Here is a 25,603-nt window from a genome sequence, read left to right on the forward strand (position 1 = left end):
TCTTCCCTGTTCCACTATTTGTTATACGCATTTAACCTATATATTTTTTAAGGAACTCAGGCGAAACATTCTGTGTGTTAAGCCTCAGTTCCTTAAAAACATTTAGAAGTATATCTAGTATATTAACTCAAATACACTTGTATTTAGAATATCTTCAACTCAAGTTTATCCCAATGAAATGAGTCACAGAAAAAAAAATTCAGTCTTATTATAAGGGCTAATAATGCAGAAACCAAGAGTTTCCTACAGAGCATAAATTCGCTGACATTTCCTTAGTATTTTTCACCAGTGCTTCCCAAATTTTCCAGTTTACAGTCTGCTTTGTAGGAGTAAGAAAGATTCTTGAGCTCTCTTTTCCCACCAGCCCACAGGCCCTTACCATTCCCCCAAATATCAATCAGGAGTAATTGTTTTTTGGGGGCATGGGAAGAAGAAGCTGTCAAATTTGTTGACCTGCTGTTGTGTGCTGCAAGAGGCCATATGTGACTGTTAGTCAGTTTCACCAGCAGTAAGGGAGATAGAGGACAAGGATGGCCAAATGTTTCTGAGTTCGAATAGTATGTTTTTAACATGAGTCCCTCAAACTAAGCAACCTTCTTCTCTTATTTTTCTGTTTTTGAGTAAAAGTTTCACTCAAAAAATTAATTCTAGAAGTCTGAACTGTGTGTTTTCATAACCTAATGGAGATTAACCTTGTCATTGGTTTCATCTAGACCAGTTAATTCACTGGATTAAGTAGGTAAATCAGAAAGAAAAAGACAAGCAATCTCGCTTGCCTTTTTACAACTTCCCTCTTTCCCAGAGAAAGATCAGTTTGATTAGAGCCAGTCTGCTCAGAGATGTCTGTGCTTTGTGTAACTTTTTTTTTATTGAGGTGAAAGTATCTATAAATTCTTGCTAATTGGCAGTTACACATACACATATGAAAAATCGTGTAATGATTCTCATTTCCCAAACCATATGTATTCCATTGTGTATTTAATATCATATTTTGTTTTGAAATGTATCTCAGATTTCTAGGGTTGTATGTTTCTTTATTAATCTTTTTTATCCACAAGAAGTGCGTTTGTGGAAGGAAAAAGGAGTGAAACTAAGAAAATGATTTAATTTCCTTGAAAATGCTCTTCCTTCTAAAATCGGTCCTCAGTTTGAATTTTGAATTTGTTCAATTTTCTGTTCACATATTAGTGAATTTAATAATTTAAATTGATTTTTAAATATAGCTGCTAATTATTAGACTGGCTTAGAATTATCTGAGTTGCTTTATCATAATGTAGGGTATATTGTTGCAAACATATGTCTGTATTCATTCATCCAGATTTCTTTTTTTTGTTTGTTTTGTTTTGAGACAGTCTCACTCTGTCGCCCAGGCTGGAGTGCAGTGGCACAATCTCAGCTCACTGCAGCCTCTGCCTCCAGGTTCAAGCAATTCTCCTGCCTCAGCCTCCCAAGTAGCTGGGACTACAGGTGTGCACCACCGCTCCCACTCCCTTTGATAGAGACGGGGTTTCGCCATGTTGACCAGGCTGGTCTTGAACTCCTGGCCTCAAGTGATCCGCCCGCCTCGGCCTCCCAAAGTGCTGGGATTATAGGTATGAGCCACTGCGCCCGGCCTCAGCTATTTTCTTAAACTTAAAATGTGTGTTTCATCACAAAAGATGTATTAATTACATTCATATTTACTTATTGTTTCAGAATTAACTCCTAGAAGTCTGACAGGTGGTAGTGCCTTGCAAGCTTTGTGTTAAGAGCTGCTACTGGGGAATATGCCGTTGCTATGCCTTCCACTAGGGTGGCATTGATCTCATTAAGACAGAAATTATATAAGAATACTTTCAATTTGGGAGCTTAATATTTTCTTTCCTTTTACTAAACACTTAAGTGGCTTCTTACTGAGTTTTTCAAAATGCTTTGCTGATTTGCTGACTCTGAGGAAACAAATTGAATGAGACACATTACCTAATGTTGCCTGGATCGGCAGAAAAGAAAGAGAAAGGCTGCTTAGGGTTCTGAGGACATCTGTCCAGAACCCCGACAGAGTGATGTTTGAATTTAGTGCCTCTCTTTGTAAACATATAACACGTGCAAAAAGTGTGAAGAAGGCCAAAGGAGGGGGAAAATATAATCTCATCAGTCAGAGAGAATCACCGGTAATATCTGATATATTTCATAGGTGCATTCCTATAAGAATTCAGTTTAGGTTTATTTTACAGAGTTCTGAACATACTATATGTGTGTGTATTCCATTTAGTATTCGATTTTTTTCTTTCTTTTTTTTTTTTTTTTTTTTGAGGCAGAGTCTTGCTCTGCCGCCCAGGCTGGAGTGCAGTGGCATGATCTCAGCTCACTGCAACCTCCACCTCCCGGGTTCATGCCATTCTCCTGCCTCAGCCTCCCGAGTAGCTGGGACTATAGGCGCGTACCACCACGCCTGGCTAATTTTTTGTATTTTTAGTAGAGACGGGGTTTTACCATATTAGCCAGGATGGTCTCGATCTCCTGACCTCGGGATCCGCCGCCTTGGCCTCCTAAAGTGCTGGGATTACGGGCATGAGCCACCCCACCGGGCCTAGTATTCGATTTTTAATTTAGTTATCATAACCCAGGCATTTTTAAGTCATTACAAATGCTTCATAAACATTTATTTTAGTGACTATACTGTGGCTATACCGTGATTTATCTAATTATTCTAATTAGTTATTTAGGTTGTTTTCTAATTGAGACTATTATAGATACCTTATGATAAAGTTTTTTAAAAGGGATTTTTATTGAAAGATAATATACACTATTCAGTTGTGTGTACATGTATATACTATATAGCATTTTGAATTTTTCGTGAGCTAACACATGACTAAAACTACTGCGTACATCAATAAATTATCACTAAATGAACACAACCATGTTGTCACTACTCAGGTTAAGAAACAGAACTTTACCAAGTCCCCTAAATATGTCCTCTACCCTCTGCCTTCTAATCACTGCTTCTTCCCTCTTTCTTGAAGATAATCACTAACCTGACCTTTAAGGCCATAGATCAGTTTTTGCTTTGAATGTCTGTAGCTTGGTTAATCTCATTTAGATTTAGGGTTACAAGATCAAGAAGTATGGATGTTTTAAAGTAACTTATTTCATATAATCAAATTGTCTTCATAAATGCTGTGCCATTTTACCACCACATTGTTAAAAAGTATGAGAAAGACTTTGATTCCTGAGTGTGGAATCGGGAATTAGAAAGGAAGAGAAATTAGGGTCAAGTGTAAAGAGAAAAAGTTCTGGACAGTGAATGATAGAACCAAACAGGATCATATTGCCTTAGGGAAATCTCAGCCATCTGTTTCTAAATTCTATTTTATGGCTTTGAAAGTCCTCTTCTTTACCTGGACATTGCCAGTCATTGTGGCAGAAAGAAACGAGAACGTAGTGAGCCACGTGCTGGCTCTTCATGCACCGGCTCTGGACACAAGTGGCATATGAACTTCTGCCCACTTACATGTCACATTCATGACTAAAGAACAGATATGAGTTCAGTAGAGCCAGGAGTATATAATCCCACAGGGAGAGGTCCTACAGAAAAGGAAACTTGACTACTTGACAATCATACCATGCACCACACTTTGTTTAATATCCTTGTCCCATCCATAAGCAGATGAGATTATTTAGATTGCTCATCTTTTATTTTTATTATAAAAGTGCTCTCTGGTCTTGAGGGGCCTGCATCTCTGTATAGAATTATACCTTCTGTAATTATTGGTCGGGTGGTTTGCCTGGTGCTAAACTTTTTGAAGTGTGCACTTCTTTTCCAAGAAGAGGCCTGGAAACATCCTTGTTCATTGAGAGGATGGGGAAATGCTAACTTTAGTTTATAAGGTACTTTTGATGGAAAGAAATTCCTCCTTAGGAAGTAAGGATTTTTGTGTGATTTTTGTTTTGTTTTTGTTTTTTGTTTGAGGCAATGTCTTGCTCTGTTACCCACGCTGGAGTCCAGTGGTATGATCATAGCTCACTATAACCTCAACTCCTGGGCTCAAGCGATCCTCCCACGCCGCTCCTGAGTAGTTAGGACTATAGGCTTGTGCTGCCATGCGCAGCTAATTTTTCTTTTTTGTACAAACAGGATCTTGCTGTATTGCCCAGCCTTGAAAATAAGCTTTTTTATAGCTAATTTACACATTCTGCTTACATGTTCCAGGAAAGCTTTCAGTAAATGATTTTCTAGCCTATGCATAATTATACTTACAGGACTGTGGAGGTTTTCTCCCTGGCACAGAAAGGTAACCGGCATGAGTTGTTCACCAAGAGGCTTGCTCCAGGTCATCAGGAACACTGCTTTCAATTGTAGCTAACATCCTGTGCTTCACCCTTTCCTACAGTCAGTTTGCTTCTTCTCTATTGCCATTCTTTGCTACAACAGCTGTTTTGTAGTATTGCTCTAAAACATTATGTTTTGCTCTCATTTCTCTTTCTCTTTATGTCTTCATGAAAACATAAATCAGTCAAGATACTCTGTTGTTCAGTTAGAGAAATAGTTGCACAGTGGAGAGGGTAACACAGTTATATTTGATCAGCTTGGATTTAACATGGTGTCTCTATTTTATTTCCCAAAGGTGTCTTCTCTTTAGGGATGGTGAGGTTGGAAAAAGGCTCCTGTAACCCTCCTCCAGGATGAACCACCTGCCAGAAGACATGGAGAACGCTCTCACCGGGAGCCAGAGCTCCCATGCTTCTCTGCGCAACATCCATTCCATCAACCCCACACAACTCATGGCCAGGATTGAGTCCTATGAAGGAAGGGAAAAGAAAGGCATATCTGATGTCAGGAGGACTTTCTGTTTGTTTGTCACCTTTGACCTCTTATTTGTAACGTTACTGTGGATAATAGAGTTAAATGTAAGTTGGTGGTTCTTTCATGACTTTTTAAGAAGTGTTTCCAGAGACAACAGGGTTTTTTTTTGTTCATTTTTCTTATCATTTGTCTCATTTAGTAATTTCCGTCTTTTTCCAAATGAAGCCATTGCTGTTCTTCTGCTGATTTGGACCTTTCTTGTTCTTTAGTATTATTGTTTAAGGCAAATGTGGTCAGTTTAAAACTCATGTTGTCTGGGATTTTGAAATTTGAATTCCTAGTATTTTGCTCTGTAACAGGAGTTGACAAACTATAGGCTGCAAGACAAATTCAGTAGACTTGTTTTAATAAAGTTTTATTGGAACACAGCCAGGCCTATCTGTTTACATATTGTTTATGGCTGGCCTTTGCACTGAGTAGTTGCAGTTGAATAGTTGTGACAGAGACCCTCTGACCCACAAAGGCAAAAATATTTATTCTCTAGTCTTTTTCAGAAAAAGTTTACCCATCCTTCCTCCAGAAAATGTAGGATGCTTTTGGAATATGTTTTAGATGTTTCGTGTACTTTTCTAGTTCCCAGATTTAAGATTTGGCATATGTTTGTTCTTTACTTTCTTGCAAAGAGATTACTTATTTATGTTTCACCAGAAAAGTTGTCCTGGAGACATTCGGAGGTTTATGCAGTTATTCTGTATTACCAACCAATTGTTTAGACCAGTACTGTCCAATAGAAATATAATGCAAACTATTAAATATGTAATTTTAAATTCTCTAGTTACCGCATTAATAAAAATCAGAATAAACAGATGAAACTCATTTAATATTTTTTATTTAACCCAGTATATGTGTTTTCGTCCCAAAGCCTTGGCTCTGATTGTTTACATTCCTTACCGACAAATAGGTGAGCTCCTCCAGAAGGTTTTCCTCACAGGCAGAAAGTCTCTGCTTTCCTATTTTCAGCAGTTCATTTATTTCCAGGAAATGTTTGCTAAGACCTGGTTAGTACTAATTATTCCCTGTTGTTGTTTATTTTTAGGGGGTTACTCTTTGCTAGGCACAGTGCTAGATGCTTTATGAGAATTTATTACAATACAGAAGTTGTGAAAAGATGCTGATTCCTGTTTGAAAATTATTTTAAATTTTGTCTTTTAACAGCAAGAAGGAACATCTTAACCTAATTTTTTATTAGTATTCTAATTCATAGCAGTAATTTCAATTCTAAACTCCAATTACTTAATAATTAGGGTCACTGAATCTCATTTAATTTCTTCATGAATCCTAACAGAGGACCGAAACTCATTATGAAAGCAGACAGTTACATTAGAAAATAATATTCGTCCCATAATCACAGTGATGTGGAACATGAGGCCACTGTTAAGTTTCTGTTTACAGATTTTTCTTCTGTTAATTTTGCACTGTGGGAATGCCTAAGTTTTGTTTATAACCAGACAGGCCAGTGATATGACATAGTAATTTAGAGTTTCTTTTTACTATTTGTTCTATATATGCACATTAAAGAAAATATTTTAATGCATATTTTAAAGGAGTAATATGTTTTCAAAACTATAGCTATGTAATGAGAGATGAAAAGGAAATGCATCTCTTTTTTTTTTTGAGATGGAGTCTTGCTGTGTCACCCAGGCTGGAGTGCAGTGGCATAATGTTGGCTCACTGCAACTGCTACCTCCCGGGTTCAAGCAGTTCTCTTGCCTCAGCCTCCAGAGTAGCTGGGACTGCAGGTGCACACCATCACGCTCTGCTAATTTTTTTGTATTTTCAGTAGAGACAGGGTTTCACTATGTTCTCCACACTGTTCTCTATCTCCTGACCTCATGATCCACCTGCCTCAGCCTCCCGAAGTGCTGAGATTATAGGCATGAGCCACCGTGTCCGACCAGAAATGCACCAGGAAACACAGCAGTAATTTTAAGGGGGCACACTTAAAAATCATTTTAACGTCAACAGCAAGTCCAGGCATTCATTGCTTTGGCTGCTTATATCACTATGTGCCATTAAATGAGGAAAGTCATGGGGCAGAACTGTGGTGGGGTTCATGGGATCACACTTCTCATTTCCCTCCTTTCGGTTTTCTCCAGGGAAATAGAAATGAAGTAGGCTGCCCCCCATTCTTGTTCGCAGACAGGTTATCTATTTACATCTGCATGCAACATGTTCTAAATGAAAAATCACCAGGCCTAGCAATTTAGAAATGTGTTTTTATCCTCACTTTTTCACCAACTGCTAGTTTCCCCAGTTGTAAAATTAAAAGATTGAAAAAGGGTATACGATCTTTAAGCAAGAACATCATGACTTTTTTTAGTATGATTGTTTTTCAGTGTCCACTTTCTAGTTCTACTGGTTTTGAATTGTCAATCTTGACCTGGCGTTTTTGCTACACACAGTACCATTCATTTTGTTTTGTTGTCTCTCTGTAAAACTCTAATCATTCAAATCCATTATTATTATTTTTTGTGTCTTTACATTTACTGAGTGCCAGAGAACAGGTTTCTAAATCAGGTGTTGCAAGCTCTACCAAAAAAAACTACGTGAAATTTAGAGTTTAGCTGAATAAATATGGCACATAATCTTATACTGCCTTGTGACGTAGTCTTAAAAGAAGAAAGAAAATGTCATAAAGAGTGCTTAGGCCTTTAGAATATGGGGAACCAGCTGTTCTCTGCAATTATAACAATAACCAAAGTACTTTGCCTCCATGTATGACTTCCACCTTAGCCACCTTCCCTCTGTGCTCCGGGGACCTGACTGGCACCATCCCAGCCTTGAGTGTAGGGCTCGGATGAGCCAGAGAAGCCTAACACCACCTTAGTTCATTTTCCTTCTAGAAGATCTTAGGGTTCCTGATCTCTTTTCGGTCAGTTAAAAGGATGGTTTTGATTCTATCCAAGGCCTCTTGGTCCACCTTTGAGTAGACTGATTTCCCAAGTTGGATCTGGAATTAATTATGGCTTGGGTTTCGTGAGGACTCTGTTCCCTCTGCAGACTCTCTCCTAGTCTCTGTAGACAGTATGAACAGGGATCAAAATAGTGACAGTCGAAAGGAATTTGGCTTTCTTTTTAGCTTTTGATGCTTGATTGAGATTATGGTTCAAAAAAAGCCTTTATCAGTGCTTAGTGACTTTTTTCTTGTTATTTTCTAACTGGTGTACTAGAAAATGTCATAACATTCCTAATTTGACTTAGAGCTTTCGTGACCAGGTCTTTGGCCTTAGGCAAGCTGTTTAATAAGTTCTCTGGGCCTTTTGATCAATTCAGCAAACTAATACTGGTCTTGCCTTCCTCATGGGTCCATGTGAAGATCAAATGGAAAGATGTATACAGCAGCCCCTTTGAAGATACAAAGGTCTGCACAATTACAGGTTGTGTAATTTATTAATAACTAAAATAGATTTGACCCAGAAAAAGGAAAAAAAATGCTGGTTACTGTTTTCTCACTATTGTTACATTTAAGTTTCAGGTACTTATTACCCTGCTAATTCTGATTCTATTACCTCATTCCTATTATGCTCTATAAACTGTGATGACCAAGTATAACAGAAATTCAGATGAGAGAGATCAGTGGCTTGGACTGTTTGAGGGAGTGAATGGAAGAGATGGACTGTGAATTGGATTTGGAATGTGAATTGGATTTGGAAGGATAGGTGGCAGTTAAGATGGGAGGATGATCTGGGAAGGATGATCCTTCAGTGTGGAGCTTGGGGAGAGGGTTTGGAGATCAAGGTGCATGGAAGTACTGAAGCAGGAGTATGTGCTTATGTGTGGGGAGTGTGTGCTCAAGTGCTTGTATTTGGAGGGGACGGGGCAGAGGCCGAGAAAATACCAACCTGACTAGAAAGTAAGGTGCCTATTGGAAATGAAATTGCATAGGTAGGCTGGTGCTAGATTATTCAAGTTATTAAAAGGTATATAGAAGGATTTATGTTTACTGCAATGAAGAGCTGTTACAGATTCTGGAGCAGAATGGACAACGTGATTTTGAGATTTTGCAGAAGTCAGTGACTCAGTCTACATCACAGCCTCCTTGACCTGTCCAGTTGGATGTCTGACTTAACATGCTTCCCCCAACACATACACACAGCTTCTTTCCCCCTTCTTCATCAGTAAGCAAACGCAGAGACTCAGACCAAAAGTGAAAACTCATTTTTGACTTGCTTGTTTGTTTTATATTTTTCATGCTTCATATCCAGTCTAAAAGTAAGTCCTGTCAAATCTGCCTCTAAAATACATTCAAAATGTGACCACTTCTCTTCTTTTCCACTGTTTCCAGCTTCAACCAAGCCACATTATCACTCATCCAAACTGCACTCCTGGCCGGTCACCTGCATCCGCTCACCATACAATCCATTCTTCTCACAGTAGCCAGGGTAACCTGGAAAAAACAAAAGTCACATCATGTCACTTTCTGTTACAACTCTTCACTGGCAGGCCAGGACATTTAGAGTAAAATCCAAATGTCGTACCTTGGCTTGCAGAGCCCCCAGAAGCCTCTCAGACTTCCTCCCCATCCTCTGTTCCTGGCTCGTGGTAGATGAGCACACTTGCCTCCTCCTGTTCTCAGTCAGGAATAAGCTCCTTTCTATCTTGGGGCCCTTCTACTAGTCGTTTCTTCTATATGAAATGATTAATTTCCTTTATGTTTTTGTAGAATTCAACTTCTTATCTTGCTAGTATCAGTTTAAATGTCTTCATTGTTCTATCACACTGTCCTCCTTCTGTTGTCTGTGTAGCATTTATTTTCCTACTTGCCATCTCTCTCACCTTGCCTGAATATAATCTCCATGAAGACAGATATTATTTTGTTTACTGAAGTATTTCTTATATTTAGAACAGTGCCTGGTGCATAATAGATACTCAGCAAATATTTGGTGAATGGATAAAGATCATTGTGGCAGTGGTGTGCAGGTGGGACAGATTGGCAGTAAGAACATGAATTCAGAAGCTGTTGCAGGAATGTCATTGAAGGTGGTGGGAATAGGAAGGAAAGAACTAACCTGAGAGTCACTAAAGGAAGGAGTGTGAGAAGACTTGTTGATAGGCTGATTTTATCATCCCCAGTATGCAAAGATGACTCTAAAGTTTCCAGTGATGAAACCTAGAAGAGTAGTACCAGAACTGACTGGGAAGGGATTTTGCGTGAAACTAACGATGGTTTATTTAAGACATCTTGAGCTAGAGATAAAAATTTTGAAATGAGGATTTAGAGTGTAAGTTAGGGATAGAAATATAAATTTTAGATAATGTCTATTTGAAGGCAACTCCAAATCAGAGTATTTTAAAGTATGCAGATACCAGTGAAAAGCTATGGGTTATTTATTGCAAAACTGTATTGGCAGCTTTGATTCCTGTTCTCCCAGGAATCAAGGGGAGGTCTCTAAGTGGTAGAGAACCCCTGTTTGCTATAGGCTGCTTGGAATATTCATTCTTTTAATATTCTGGATATTGGCAAGTTTCCTCAGTCCGGAGAGACACAGCAATGAGACTAAATGGTTGGGTGTCTTTCAATCATTATTCCTCCTTCCTCCCAGGTTTTCAGTTCTATTCATTTGTAAAGGTCTATAGCCAAGCAGGTCTACAGAGGATCCAAGCTAATTACAAAGAAATGTAGACCTCCTTAAGGGATTTTAGGGCACAGGATAGTATTTATGGTATGCTTTCATTTGCATAACAAATACAAATATGTGAAATGACATCTAAGCTAAGAATACCCTTCCCTATGGCAACTTTCATTCGAATTTGAACCTGGCAAAGGTGTTCCTTATTGTTTTCCCTCTTATCCAGGTCTCTGGTTAACTGTCCTTCCTTTGGTCCTTTTTCAGGCTCTCTGCATTTGTTTGCCAGGCCCATGCTCTGCATTGGAAATTTGAATTTACTTTTGCATGTCCTGCTCCCTCTGATCAGGCTAATCCAGAGACTCTGACAGTTACCGTGCTTGGGTGCTGCATTAGCTGCCGACACATGTCCCCTTACTTGATTTTTTAAAAGTATTAAGCTCCATAGTTTAATTTGTCAAATTTTGAACTCGATGATATAAGATTTATTTTGACAGTAGAATTGGGAGAGGACAGAAAGTTGTATCAGGTTTGAGTCTAGTACTGTCCTTATTTTGTTATCTATTCATGTTAAAAATATATTTAAATTGATAAAAGTGCAGAATGTTAAATGCCAGGAGAAATAAAAATGAGAAACCGCCACAGAGAATGTTTACACTTCTATCCTGTGTCATGCTAATGGCCATCATTGATGTTTGCCAGGAGGTCAGGGGAGCCATGGCCTTCCAAGACCTAAGACTGTGGAGAGTGATCAGAAAGTGAGGGAGTCCTGGATAAAGGTGAATTGCCTTTAAAAGTATACTTTTGTATGATTGAAGACTTTATCTTAGAAGGGAAAAAATAATTTTCTTAACATTTTAATTTTCCCAAATTCTGAACTACAGAAGCTATTATTTTTCACTATACAGTTATATCTGTTGAATGAATGAATTCAGAATTGAGGAATCAGAAAGTGCTATCCAGCCCTTTTCTATTAAAATGAGAGTTCTTTTCTTCCGTACTTTAACATTTCTGGGTTCTAAGAAGATAGGCAGGAAAGTTGGATAGGAAATCTTACCCTTGTGTTTTAATTCCACACATAAACCTCTCCTTGTTTTTGCTTCTTACTCTCCTTGCTAGGTGAATGGAGGCATTGAGAACACATTAGAGAAGGAGGTGATGCAGTATGACTACTATTCTTCGTATTTTGATATATTTGTAAGTATTATGTTTCATTTCAGATGTGGTAAAACTGACCCAAAAGGCAGATTTCCTCTAAATAGACTTCAAATTCCATGCCCTTTTTTCCTCTTTTGAACACTGACCATATTTTCCTTTTCTTTTAATTCCCCACCATTCAATGCTCTCTCTCTCTAAATAAGGAATTATCTGACCATCTCAAGGAAATAAAAGATTAATGACAGATAAGGGAGGGCAGCATAAGGAGCCGTTCCTATTTTCTTGTTGGAGAGCCTTTATTCTTTCAAATGACTGAAATAGAACCTATTGACATATCTAGTCACTGAAAGGAAAATTCACCTATTTATATAATAGGATGATAAAAATGCCATCTTTTTTTTTTCTTGCCTTGTTCTTTCTTTCATAAAGGGAGATTAATGTGAGACCTAATTTGCTATTACATTAAGTTCTAGAGCAGGGATTCCCAAATGCTGGTCTACAGACCAGTGCCAGTCCCTGGTAGTTTCCAGCTAAATCACAATAATGAAGACAGTCTGGTAAGTTCTTCATAAAGCTATGTCATTTTTGTGTATATTTTTTAAAAATATCTCTTTCTTTTCTTGCTTTCAGCTTTTGGCAGTTTTTCGATTTAAAGTGTTAATACTTGCATATGCTGTGTGCAGATTGCGCCACTGGTGGGCAATAGCGGTGAGTATGCCCTGCTTGAGTGGGTCATCGCCTCCAGTGCTGGTGGCCAGGTGCTGTTCTCTACAGGCCTGGGCTGGAGAAGATACAGTTCTAATGCAGGTGGAATCCCACTAGCTTTCCTGAGTCCCGTTTCCTCCATATCTAAGTAGGTTTAATACTCCAGGACTTCTTTCCAGTGTTAATGAGTAACTAGATTTGTCTCTTGGTGCTGAGCCAAATGAGGAATCTAGAAGCCCAACAGTGATTATTGGCCAAGCACCAAGCCACCCTCTACTTTATTTTGCAAATAAGAGATGGGAGTAATACATCTGTCACAGAGATATTTGGAAAATGTCTTATTTGGTTGAAACTGCTTAGTGACTGTTTTTCATGATATGGTCCGTACTTATTTAGATAATTGCCTTAGCCCCTTCTTTCTTCCCCACAACCCCCCATCTTGGAGGGAAAAGCTCTCAATCTTTCTGTTGTTGCCTTGGGCTTCTCAAGGACAAGGACTTTTTTACTCCTCTGTTTCCTTGCATCTAGCACAGAGAGCTTTGGTATTCTTAATAAATATTTAGAGATTGATAGAATTGCTAGCAATTCTGCCTGACAGTTGTCTGAATATTTGCCTTTTGCACAGCTTTAGTAAGTCAATTCTGTGGGAAGAAAATGTGGAGCTCCTCAGACTAGAGAGAACTGCTCAGAAATAACCTGCAGTTCTGCCATTAGAAAGCGAGACCTCAGGTCTGGGTGGCCCAGGCTGCCCTCCTGAGTCCACTAGGGGGCGATATCTGTCTGGGCCATCTGTTCTGAGCATTCTCAGAATCACGGGGCAGTGGTCAGACCATCTGTTAATCCAGAAGCTCTCATTTCATGGATATAGGCTGACAGTCTTGGCCAGAATTGACTCCCTTTCCTGAATACTCTTTTGCTGATATCGTCATAGCTTTTGATGATTGTACCCTCCCATTTTTCTGCATTTTCTACAACAGATCCCTTTGGGATGTTATATTCCTAAGTCCCCATATGTATGCTAGTATTTGTCAGACCATCCCTCTCAATGTTTGTTTTAGAAAAGTGTTTGACATGTATATTCAGTGAGAGCTGTAAGACAGTATCTTCAATATCTGCTTTCAGATTATCTGAAGAATAAGTCTAATTTAGCAAATCATTTTATTGCTTCTGATTCTTGCTTTAAAAAACATTTGCAGAGAAGAGTCCAGAAGCTGGAAGGAGGAGAAGTCAGCTGGTATCTAAAGAGCACTTAGTGTGAGCCTGTAAAGTTAATTAGTGTCAGAATATGAAATGCTAAACCGCCTCCTCTCCCAAGCAGCTTACTCTGTTTGTGTGTGTGTGTATGTGTGGTGTGTGTGTGTGTGTGTGTGTGTGTGTGTCTGCAACTTTGATAATACTTATTGAACAAGATACTTGGTGTTCCCTGTCCTCCCTTCTGTCGATCAAGCTACTATTGGTATTCATTTTGGTCAGGTTTCACCATGCTAAAAATATTAGTTGACGGAGACAGTGACAAGGCTCAGGTATTACGGTATCTCTGGACTTCACAACCCCTGACGAGAGCCCTACCTATGCACTTTACCGGTCTGTTCATGTGCTTGTAGAGGCTTTGAAATTGTACCTTCTGGTAGATAAATCTTAGTTACCTAGCACACCAGCTTGCTGACATGTGGGAGGAGAAACCACATGCAGTCATTTAGGGATCGTGTCACATATAGAAGCCCGTTTTGCTGCAGTGTGGGTCTAGGGGATAGAGACTGAGTGATATGGGAAGGAGCCAGGCTAGGCACAGGTTTTTCAGGCATTGCCTGCTCCTAGCTCAGATGGGTCTCTTGTGAAGAGGGAGGTACCTTCACAGTGTGAGATGCCTAATGTGAACAGTGCTGGATTATGTGTCTTGCAGTTGACAACGGCAGTGACCAGTGCCTTTTTACTAGCAAAAGTGATCCTTTCAAAGGTATGGCCTACCACTGTTTCTGTACAGTTACCATCTTCAGTGATGAAGCCTCGTTGTCCAGTGTGAGTTTGTGGTAACTGCATTTCCCTTTCCTGGTCATATCTTTTCTTCCAGCTTTTCTCTCAAGGGGCTTTTGGCTATGTGCTGCCCATCATTTCATTCATCCTTGCCTGGATTGAGACATGGTTCCTGGATTTCAAAGTGTTACCTCAAGAAGCAGAAGAAGAAAACAGTAAGTTCCTCTCAGAGTCAGCCTCCTGAGACGGACTGGGTACCAAACTGGGAGGAAGAGATATGGTGTTTTGGTGTGAATCGGGCTGCAAATGGGTAGAGTTAGGAAGTGGTGGGGTCTCCATTCTTTAGTGGCTACAGCAGAAATCGAGAGAAGGGTTGGGTGGATGAAAGGGTAAATAATAGAAAGCAGCTCCTCTCTCCAGCTATTGAGCCAGGCTTCCCCTGGAAGAAAATGTGAACAGTGGTGTAAAGAACATTCAAGCAATAACAAAAAATAGCCTGCACGTCTTTCTCCCCAGACAGCTTGTTCTTTTCTCCCTATTAGCAATAGGCAGGACACAAAGCATTTTTTTGCATATGAACAGAACTGTGCTGTTTAGGGGCAGAGAAAATAAAACCAATTTTAAGTGAGTAGAAGCAACGATTCTAAATACAAGCCAGTGATTCTCCAAAGTCTCGCATTGTGATCCATACAGCAGTTGGTGGCTTCAGATGGGCCACAGTTAGAACAGTTAAATGCCTAGGGCTGAGGACCATTGGTGGGTTTAGGATGAAGATTATTCACAGGAGGATGACAGCAATCCAGAACGAAGCTCAGCCTTTCAACGTCCTCTGAGTAGCTGAGTCATAGCTAACAGGGTGTACTCATGAGTCCTGCCAAAGCTGCTATAATCTCATCATGGCTTTGAGTATCCCAGAATATTCACTAGGAAGGCCAAATGATTGATTAAGCTTTATGGTCAATTACCAAGCTGGAATTCTTCTCCACATAATGTCCTTAATGGAAGCCCACCTGCCCCACCCACCCATCTTAAGGATGAAACAATCAAAGCTCGTTCCAGACACCCATGCAGTTTCAAGACATGCTGTTTTTACGCCTCTGCCAGTCATCTGGCTCAATTTGCCTTGCCTCATAGGAAAAAAAAGTATCTTATAGAAAGGTAAGCATGATTATAACTTCAAAAAGCAGCAGGATGCAAAATAATCTTGCAAGTGATTTTACTTTGGAAAATCTCATTTACGTAGAAGAAATATGTAAGAAAAGAATTACAATTCAAGAGTAGATTTTTAAAACCCATTAATCAGACTGAGGTGTACCTTCTATCCTGTGCCCTCTATTCCTTTGTGAAAGTGTATTGTGGAGAGGTTATGAGTAAAGCTAATTAAAGTCTTTTTTAATTGTATATAAATACGAAACTGAACTTTATTGAAAACCTATCAACTATAACTATGACTGAGGCTTGAATGGTTATGGGATTAAACCACATTCAAAGTGGCTAATAAAGCAGAACACACAATTAATGAAAATTTTTAAAATAGCACTTATTTTCATTGTCAGTAGCATGTATGACACACATACCTGGCATCTACTATTTGGCCTGGTGCTTCCTCCTACTCTATCCTAAGGTTAACTCAGCTTTCAGTCAAAACAACTTAAGTGTTGATGGCCTTGCATGTGTTAGTGTTCCTCAGCTGTCCACGTCCTGCTTTCTTACCTTTTCTTTGTTTTTTTTAAGACATCTTTTTTCTTTTGAAACCTTCTTGTTGCATAAATATTTCCTCGTTTGTCATCTTAATTGTTCTTTATATATTTATAAAAGGCCATCCCTGTATTGCACTTTACATCTGGCATCTCTCTAACGAGACATAGCCAGCAGACCATTTGTAGGAGCTGACTGTCTTTTTTATTTTACTTTGCGTTTTGGTTTTGAAATTGTGCTTTTTTTGTAGGAAGGCAGGTATTCACAAGGGAAAGATGTAAATACTCAGTTATTTATTCTGAGACAGGGTCTCACTTTGTGAAGTGCAGTGGCACAATCATGGCTCACTGCAGCCTCAACTTACTGGGCTCAAGCAACCCTCCCACCTCAGCCTCCCCAGTAGCTGGGACTACAGGCATGTGCTACCACACTCGGCTAATTTTTAAATGTTTTGTAGAGACAGGGTCTTGCCATGTTGCCCAGGCTGGTCTCAAACTCCTGGGCTCAAGCGATCCTCCATTCTTGGCCTCCCAGAATGCTGTGATGACAGGTGTGAGGCACCATGCTCAGCCCCATGAGGCACTTATTTAAACTGCTTAGTTATCTGTCCTTACAGTATTGTTTGTCGTTTGTTAATGAAACTTATTGTTTGGTTGAAAAATTTTTAAAGTACCTCTTTTTCTAAAGGTATTTCATTGTAATAATAATACCATTTTATTTTACTTAATCTTGCCAAAAAGCTACCAGAAAGGTGACCTCATTCCCAACATCTGAATTTCTTCTCTTCCAGGACTCCTGATAGTTCAGGATGCTTCAGAGAGGGCAGCACTTATCCCTGGTGGTCTTTCTGATGGTCAGTTTTATTCCCCTCCTGAATCTGAAGCAGGTAAAAAACTTCATTATTATTTGTGCTTGTTTCTCTCATTCAAAAGCTCTGCTCTTCCTCCCTCTCCCTACCCCCTCTATTTCTCAATATACTTAGCTAACATTTAACATGCCAGGCATTAGGGATATGAAAATAGGTGAGACACAGTCTCACATGAGACCAGTGGTAAGACACAGAGTTGTAAAAATAAATGTCATGGAGGAGTGATTAGACATCGTGGTTTGTGATATGTATCTTAGAAGACACACAGACAAGGGGAAGGGTCTCAGGGCTCTCATTATTCCAGTTCATCACCAAACCAACCTCCTTCTTGGACTCCCATGTCTGAGAATGGCAGCACTGTCCACCCAGTTGCCCAGATCAAACACCAGAGCCTCACTGTTGGCTCCACCCCGTTCTTATGGCTCACCTCTCATCATTCACAAAACTGTTTCCATTCTCTCTCCCTCATTTCTACCTCCATTTTCTCGTTCAAATCCTGCCACTTCTTATCAGCTCCAGCCTCATTACAGCATTACTTTCTGCAGTTTCTGCAACAGCCTTTGTCTCCCTGCCTCTGGTTTTGTCTTTCGCTAACCAGCAACCAGAGTGCTCTGTTAAAAATAGTGATTACACTCAACAACAAAAATAAACAACCTGATTAAAAAAATATGCAAAGGTTTTGATAGACGTTTCTCCAAAGAAGATACACAAATGGCCAATAAGCACATAAAAGATGCTTAACATCACTAATCATTAGGAGAATGCAAATCGGAACCACAACAAGATGCCGTTTCATACACATTAGGATGACTATTACAGAAAGCAAAACCAAACAAAAAGGCAGAAAATAAATATTCGTGAGGATATGGAGAAATTGGACCCCTTGTGCATTATGGGTGAGAATGTAAAATGATATAGCCCCAGTAGAAAACAGTATGGTGTTTCCGTAAAAGATTAAACATAGAGTTACCATATGATTCAACAGTTCTACCCCTGGGTATGTACCCAAAGGAAATGAAAGCAGAGACTACAGCAGATATGTGTATACCCGTGCTCATAGCAGCGTTATTCACAGTAGCTAAATGGTGGAAACAACTCAGACAGCTGTCAGCAGATGAATGGATAAACAACATGTATGTATGTCCAGTGGAATATTATTCTGCATTAAAAAGTAATGGAAAGTTGGGCACAGTGGCTCATGCCTATAATCCCAGCACTTTGGGAGACCGAGGTAGGAGGATTGCTTGAGCCCAGGAGCTCAAGACCAACCTGGGCAACATAGTGAGACCTTGTCTCTACTAAAAAAGAAAAAAAAAAAAAGAATAGAATTCTGACACATGCTATAACATGTATGAACTGTGAACACACTATGCTAAGTAAAATAAGCCAGACACAAAAGGGCTGTCATATGATTTCGCTAGATGAGATACCTAGAGAAGTCAAATTCTCAGAATGGGATTGCCATTCTGAAGGTGGATGTTGGTGATGGCTGCACAACAGCGTAGATGAACTTAATGCACTGGACAGCATGCTTAAAAATGGTTAAAGTGGTAAATTTTATGTTAAATATATTTTTCTTTGGTAAACACTATTTTTAAAACTGCTAACACTTTTTTAAGTTGTCAGGTGCTGTTCTAAGCTTTATTAATATTCACTCATTTATTCCTTCCTTGTCTGCTTATCTTCTGAGATACAGATCACAAACCATACTGTCTAATCTATTACATTCATTTTTACAACTCTGTGTCTTACCACTGTTCTCTTGTAAGATTGTGTCTAACCTATTTTCATATTTTTAATGCCTGGCATATTAGATGTTTGCTAAGTGGCTCCACCCTGTGATGTAAAACTCATATTATCCCTAATGTAGAGATGAGCAAATGAGGCACAGAGAATTGAAGCAATTTGCCCAACATCACACTAATAATAAGTGGTGTAGCTGGGATTTAATCTGGGGTCTAGTCCTAGAGTTCATGCTTATAACTGCTAGAGTATATTAGCCTCTTGGTGTTTATGAAAATATAGACTTGGTCATGCCAGTCCTCTGCTCAAAAGCCCTTCAGTAGCATAAAGGATCAAGAAATCAGTAGATCTTAGCCTGGCTGGAAGTGCCCCTGGGGGCACTGTCACCAGTTGTCTAGTTTCTCACCTTGCGACTGCCTTCTCGTGTGCTGTTCATAGCTCTTGTGAAAATGCTGTGCTCCAGAGCCCTCCAGCCATTGTCCACCTTGCTGTTTCCATTCTGAACATGATCTCCTCTGCAATCTTAGTGTCTGCTCACATGTTCCCAGGTTCTTCCCAGCCATGCCTACCCTTCCCGTCTCTCCCAGCAGTCTTAGAACATCCTCGGCATGTTCTTTGGAACCTCTTCCACAGCCGTGTCATCCTGTGTTGTCTGCACTGCCTTCAGCACTGACCTGGTCTGTTTCTACTGCTGGGTTGTAAACTCAATTTAGGGACTACATCATTTTATCCCCTACATTAGGCCTAGTTAATATTTTCTCTCTCTCTCTCTCACACACACACACACACACAGAGTGATAAAACAGATTCCAGACAGAAAGAGCCGTGACTGATTGAAGGTGCAGCAGTGTGAAATATCAGTGTGCTGGAGGAACTCCAAGTAACTTGAGATTCCGGACTATTGGTGTTGGATCTGAACGCAGCGTACCACACAGAAACATGGAGCCAGATGAGACACAGATATGGATTAGTAGAAAATCTGTTTCTATAACAGTAAAAACTAGAATTAAGTATTAAATTCTTTATTACCTCATAAGGATTATTTCATTGAGAAGTTTTGTGTCATAGGACTTTACTCTGTGAGAAAAGGAAATTCATATTAGAGTTCATGCATCTCTACTTCTTTTTCTAAGACTAATACAGGTTCCAAGTACTAATGTATTTTCTTAACTAGAGTTCAGAACATAGAACAGTAGTGACATGAGGAACACCACCTCAAGCAAGCCTCATCAAGCTTTCTAGTTCTGGGATCCATCCGCACTTCACCTTTATCATTTACCACCACCTAGTGGTATCCTGGAGCATTACCCTTTCCTTGAGTTAGGAAGGTAAACAAGAACAAAATATTTTCTTGGAGTTCCACTGTGTAGCTGCTTTGTTTGACAAAAGACAGGTTACTAATGGGCAGAGAAGGAGGGGTCAGAGTGGACTACCTTATTATATTTGCATTGTCTGAATGTTCAATTTAGGAAAGAATTAAAAATGAAAACTCTTGCTGGAATTAATATGCCTAGAAAAAAAAAGACTACTCTAGAGCAAAGCTTTTCCATTATGCCAACAGCTAAAAATTCAAGCCTTTCAGTAGCTGATGTTCTAAGCTGCTGTTGCCCTGCTACAGTGCTGACTTCCCTGGTACACATGAGGGTGTCCGAAAAAGGCCTGACGTGCCTTTTGTTGTCTTTTTTTTTTCTCCACCACCTAATACAGTACCTGGCTTATATTAGACTTATAACTGTTGAAGAAAGGGATGAAAAGAAAAGGGAAAGAAATAGGAGGCACCATAAACAAAAATGTTAGCAGTTTTCCTTGTGAAGGAACAGCCTGAATTTTAGTGTCACAGTTTATTAGATACACTTGTAAAGGATATAAAAATAGTTTGTTTGCAGGCTTGCTTATTGATCAGACCACATCCTGCATCCCTGTGTATTAAGTGGAAAGACCGAGGAAACATGATCCTCTATCAGATGACTGGGTTGAAATTATGTGTGGTCAGAGAGCTTAAATGAACCAGTTGTGAAGCTGAAGAAAGGGTAATTCTTCACCTCCTAGACCATGGAAAGACTAACTTAAAATGAGGAATTGCTCAATTGCATCATATAGCCTGTCCTGTGCAAGTCTAGATAAGGCATTCATTACAGTTCTAAGTTGCCACCTCCCCAGAGTAGCCTTGCATCCTGGTTTGCCTGCAGCAACCCTGCCTCCTTCTGGTTGCCGCATGTAGTTATTATTAGAAGCCCTGTGTCTCTCAGCAGTGTTCTTGTTTAGATGATGATTTCTATGATCACCCTATGTGTATGAATAGATTTGAAACAGTTTTTTCCACCATTTAATTAAAATTTTGAAAATTACTGAAAAATGATTACCAGGGATACTGAATAATATTCACTTTTTTAAAAAGCTTGATTGAGGTGTAATTTGCATATAATAAAATTCATCCATTGTAAATGTATAATTGCATGATTTTTAGTAAAGTTATAAATTTTTAACCAATATTACAATGTAATTTTGGAAAGGTTTCATCACTTGAAAAACTTCTTCCATACTTATTTGCAGTTAATCCCCACTTCTACCTCTGATCCTAAGTAACCACTCATCTTCTTTGTATCTTGACAAATTTACCTTTCCTGGGCATGTAATGTAAATGTAGTGATATGATACATGGTTTTTTGCATCCAGCCTCTTTTGCTTAGCATAAGGCTTGAGGACCAACCATGTTGTAGCATATATCAGTGTTTTGCTCCTTTTTATGGCTGGATATATTATTCCATTTTATGGATATACAACATTTTGTCTATATCCACAAGTTGATGGACATTTAGATTGTTTCCATCTTTTGGTTATCATAAGTAATCCAGCTATGAACATTCACATACATGCCTCTGTGTGGATGTTTGTTTTTATTATTCTTGAACAGATTTCTAAGAGAAGATTTGCTGTGTCGTATGGCAAGTTTAACTTTTTTTAAAATTGTGAAACTGTTCTTGATCTTGGCTGTTTTATTTTACATTCCCTCCAACAATGTACAGTAGTCCCTTCTTATCCACAGTTTCACTTACCTGAGGTCAACTGAGGTCTGAAAATATTAAATGGAAAATTCCAGAAATAAACAGTCCGTGAGTTTTTAATTGTGTGCCGTTCTGAGTAGCATGATGAAATCCCACACTCTCCTGCTTCGTCCTGCCTGGAATGTGAATCATCCCTCTGTCCAGATCCATACTGTGTGCACTGCCCTCCTGGTAGTCACTTAGGAGCCATTCAGGTTATCAGATCGACCATCCCAGTATCACAGTGCTTGTGTTCAAGTAATCCTTATTTCACTTAACAATGGCAAAGTAGTACTTCTGGCAATTCATATATGCCAAAGAGAAACCATAAAGTGCTTCCTTTAAGTGAAAAAGTGACAGTTCTCACCTTAATAAGAAAAGAAAAAAAAAAATCACATGCTGAACTTTGTCACGTTTGTCATACAGTAAACTTTTTCATAGTTATGGATGTATAAGAAAAAACATAATATTGATAGGATACAGTACTGTCTGCGGTTTCCGGCATCCAGGGATAAGGGGGATTACTGTATATGCATTTCCGTTTCTCCATATATTCACCAATGCTTAGTATTGGGTCTTTTTCATTATAGCTAGGCTAGCAGGTTTAAAATGGTATCTCATTGTGGTTTTAATTTGTATGTCTGTAGTGATACTGAGATATTTTTCATGTTTCTATTATATGTAATTCATAAGTCTTATTTAGAGAAAAATCTATCTCATGTCTTTTGCCATGTCTTTAATTGTGTTGTCTTTTTATTATTGGGTTGTAAGAATTTTTTATACATTCTAGATAGAAGTGCTTTCATATATGATTTGCAAATCTTTTTCCCAGTCTATTGTTTGTCTTTTCATTGCTTCACAGAGTCTTTTGAAGCACAAGTTTTAAATTTCGATTAAGTGTAGTTTATGAATTTGTTCTCTTATGGATAATATATTTGTTGTGGTCATATCTAAAAAACTCTTTACCTTAACTCTATGACATGAAAATTTTCTCCTACATTTTCTTCTAAAAGGTTTTATAGTTTTACATCTTTCAATTAAGATGACAATACATTTGAATTAATTTTTAAATATGGAGGAGGTAAGGGATTATCATTCTCTTGCTTTTGGATATTCAGTTGAACAGCACTGGTTCTTGAAATGACAGCCTTTCCCCATTGAACTGATTTGACACATTTACTAAAATCAGTTTACTATAAACTGATTTTGTGCCAAACCAATTTTTATTTTTTTAATTCTGCTTTCTTAAGGTGAATACTTATATGATTGATTTGATACTTTTTTTTTTCTTTTCTTATATAGCCATTTAAAGCCATAAATTTTCCTCCAGGAATTGCTTTAGTGACATCACATGAATTTTGATATGTTGTGTTTTCATTTGAATGCGTTCCCTGGCTTTCAGCAGGTTGACATGGATGTATCTGCATGTGGATCTCTTTGTATATATCCTAATCTGTGTTTATTCTCCTTATAAAATATGTGGATTAATATTTCTCAGCCAGTTTGAGAAATTTGAACCATTAATTCTTCAAACATTTTTCTGACTTTTTCCTCCTTCTGGGATTCCCATTACATGGTTGATTGATATGCTTGATGTCTCTGAGCGCTTCAACCTTTCTTCAGTCTTTTTCTCTCACTCAGAGAGAGTTTGTTTTGACTGTCATTTTTTCCTGGGAATGGTCACACTTTCTTGATTCTTTGCCTGTCTTGTATTTTTTGATGAAAAGTATTTTGCTGAAAATAAAGTAACTAACTCTAGGTTCTGACTTTTTTCCTAAAAGGTTACTGTTATTGCTCTTTATTTGTTTAGTAAATCGTCTGTGCTAAATCTGTGAAATCTATACACCCTGGGATTTGTGGCTACTTCTTGTTTTATTGTCCATTAATTAATTCTTGCCTGTATTTTTAAGCCTAGCTTCCTAGGAGTTACCCGTGTCTAGAGCTTACTGATTAGGCAGAGCCTAGCTTGTGATTACAAAGAGGATTGCACTGAAACACCTGGATTAAGGCTTCCATCCTCTGCCAGGTAGAAATGTACATCGGTTGGATAGCACCTTCAGAGTTCAGGCCATTTTCAAGTCCTCTCCAGCTTTTACTTTCTGCTAAGTCCTTTCCTGCTCTGTCTGCATATGCTTAGAGCTCAGGCTAATTGGCTGGCTTGGGCTCTCTTGGGTCTCCTCTGTGCATGGAGACAACCCCAGCTGGGCATATGCTTGTCCCAGTGGTGACCACAACTCAGGATCCCAGAGTAGTTGGCCCTTTCTGTTCACTTGCCTCTGAATTTGTCACTTCATTGTCAGTGTCACTGGGCATGAGCATGGCTCCCCACTCCAAATTAAGTGATCTCCCTTCAACTGAGTAGCTTTGCTGCCAGTCCCCATGGCCTGCCCCACCCTGGCAGAACCTCCATGGCCATTGAGCTGGGTATTGGGAGGTTGGAGAAGAACAGGAGCAGCTCCAGGCAAGACACAACTGCTATTCTCTGAATTCTGCAGTGTTTCAAACGTAAACATTTCTCCAGTTGTTGTATGCTTTTGGTTATTTCTCCAGTGGTGAGATGGCTAGTTTTGCCCATTTTGCCACATTTTGGGGGTGCTTTTCAGGGAGAGGATTTATTGACTTCTTCACTTGGCTATAGCCAGAAGTCCCTTTAAAAATATGTAAAGAAGACATATTGTTATGTTTTAATTAAGGGTTTAGCTTCGTTTAGGACTCCCAAACAATTCCAAGACATGGCAACTCATTGTGATTTCAGTGCCGCTGGCCTCGCAGGTTGAAGTGAGCCTGGGAACAGGAAGATCTGGTGTGACCATCTTCCTCAGCCTCCTTCCACAGTGAGGACAGGCAGTTCACCACCTCTTGTCTCTATGATGGACAGCATGTCAATAGGCTAGAAAGTAAAGCCTTCAACATTTAAGTCTTTACCTATTCATTTTACTACAAATTCAACCTAACCATGTGACATTTATGAGGTTAAAATGTTCTCTTTAGATTATCAGGCGTTCTTTCCCTATACCAAATTTGTTATTGGCTATAATTCAGGTAGACATTCTTTTAAGGAAAAAAGAATGTCCTTTATAAAGTATGTTGTCTAACAAGATTCAGGTGCAGTTGAGAGAGGCTGCGGCTTTTACATGTGAATTGGTGGCATCTCTCACCTACTACTTTGGTCTTCTCTCAGGGCCCCCTCCCCTTTTTTAAATTCCCCTTCCCTGAGTATGAAAGTCATGTATTTAAAAAAGTGGAAAGAACAAAAATTAGAAATTACGTGTCCTTCAAACTATTTGGTAACATCAGTGTTGACAGTTTAGTTTCCTTCTTGGGGTGTGTGTGTGTGTGTGTGTGTGTGTTTAATCTCACATCATTGTGCCCATGCTGCCTATATTATTCATATTCTGCTTTTTAAAAATATAATTTAAAAATAATAAAGACAATTCAGGTTTATTGTAGAAATGTTGAAATATCCAGAAAAATATATAAAAGTTACGTGGTTATTTTCTTCTACTTTTTCTCATTTGCACACATATATTTGGTTTTTAATTTTATCAGATGTGATCTCATGGCATATAAAGTTTTATTTGCTATACATTTGCTTTTACCTTACAGCATATGCATTTTTCATGTTATAAATTCTATATAACCATAATTTTAAGTGGATGCAAGATATTTTATGGAACTATGGTATTAACCTTTCTTCTATTATCAGACACTTAGGTTTCTTTTCTAATTTTTAGAGAGAAAATCTACATAATGAATAATAAGCATTATTTCCTCAGGGATAGGTCTGTCCTAAGGAAAGAATTCCAGAGTGAAATGACCAGGTCAAATCTAGGAATATCCTGAAGCTTATGAGACATTGATCTAGAAGGTCCAGACGGTGGTCACTGCCACAGTGCTCTCTCACTGCTGTCTCACTCATCTGCCACAGCTGTTGTTAGAAACACTTAGATTCGATTATTTGTACCAAGCTCAACATTTTTGCATGTAAAAAATATATACAAGC

The 25,603-nt window shown here is 38.8% G+C and overlaps 2 protein-coding genes across 6 annotated transcripts in view; one reads left to right on the forward strand and one right to left on the reverse strand.

Annotated features, from left to right (window-relative positions):
* Positions 1–25,603, forward strand: part of STARD3NL (STARD3 N-terminal like) — a 52,341-nt gene that overhangs the window by 24,576 nt on the left and 2,162 nt on the right. The window contains exons 2-7 of the mRNA XM_003896088.4: positions 4,605–4,887; positions 11,530–11,607; positions 12,199–12,276; positions 14,177–14,230; positions 14,345–14,462; positions 16,736–16,831. Of these exons, the coding sequence (XP_003896137.1) occupies positions 4,663–4,887; positions 11,530–11,607; positions 12,199–12,276; positions 14,177–14,230; positions 14,345–14,462; positions 16,736–16,831 (649 nt within the window). The 5' untranslated portion in view covers positions 4,605–4,662. The remainder of the gene's footprint in view (positions 1–4,604; positions 4,888–11,529; positions 11,608–12,198; positions 12,277–14,176; positions 14,231–14,344; positions 14,463–16,735; positions 16,832–25,603) is intronic.
* The window catches only part of LOC103882891 (T cell receptor gamma constant 1), a 126,456-nt gene continuing 109,854 nt past the window's right edge, over positions 9,002–25,603 (reverse strand). The window contains exons 9-11 of one of the 5 annotated variants that reach the window (XR_004183259.1): positions 21,613–21,967; positions 19,586–19,633; positions 9,002–9,230 (exon numbers count right to left, since the gene is read on the reverse strand). Coding sequence is in view for 1 of the 5 variants with exons in the window: in XM_031665374.1 (XP_031521234.1) it covers positions 21,942–21,967 (26 nt within the window). In the remaining 4 variants the exon portion in view is untranslated. Of the gene's footprint in view, positions 9,231–18,153; positions 21,968–25,603 lie in introns of those variants that run through there. The other 4 variants (XR_004183257.1, XR_004183258.1, XR_004183256.1 and 1 more) reach the window with 4 other exon arrangements.

This window comes from Papio anubis, chromosome 4, assembly GCF_008728515.1.
Source record: "Papio anubis isolate 15944 chromosome 4, Panubis1.0, whole genome shotgun sequence".
In the NCBI taxonomy this organism is placed as follows: Eukaryota; Metazoa; Chordata; class Mammalia; order Primates; family Cercopithecidae; genus Papio; species Papio anubis.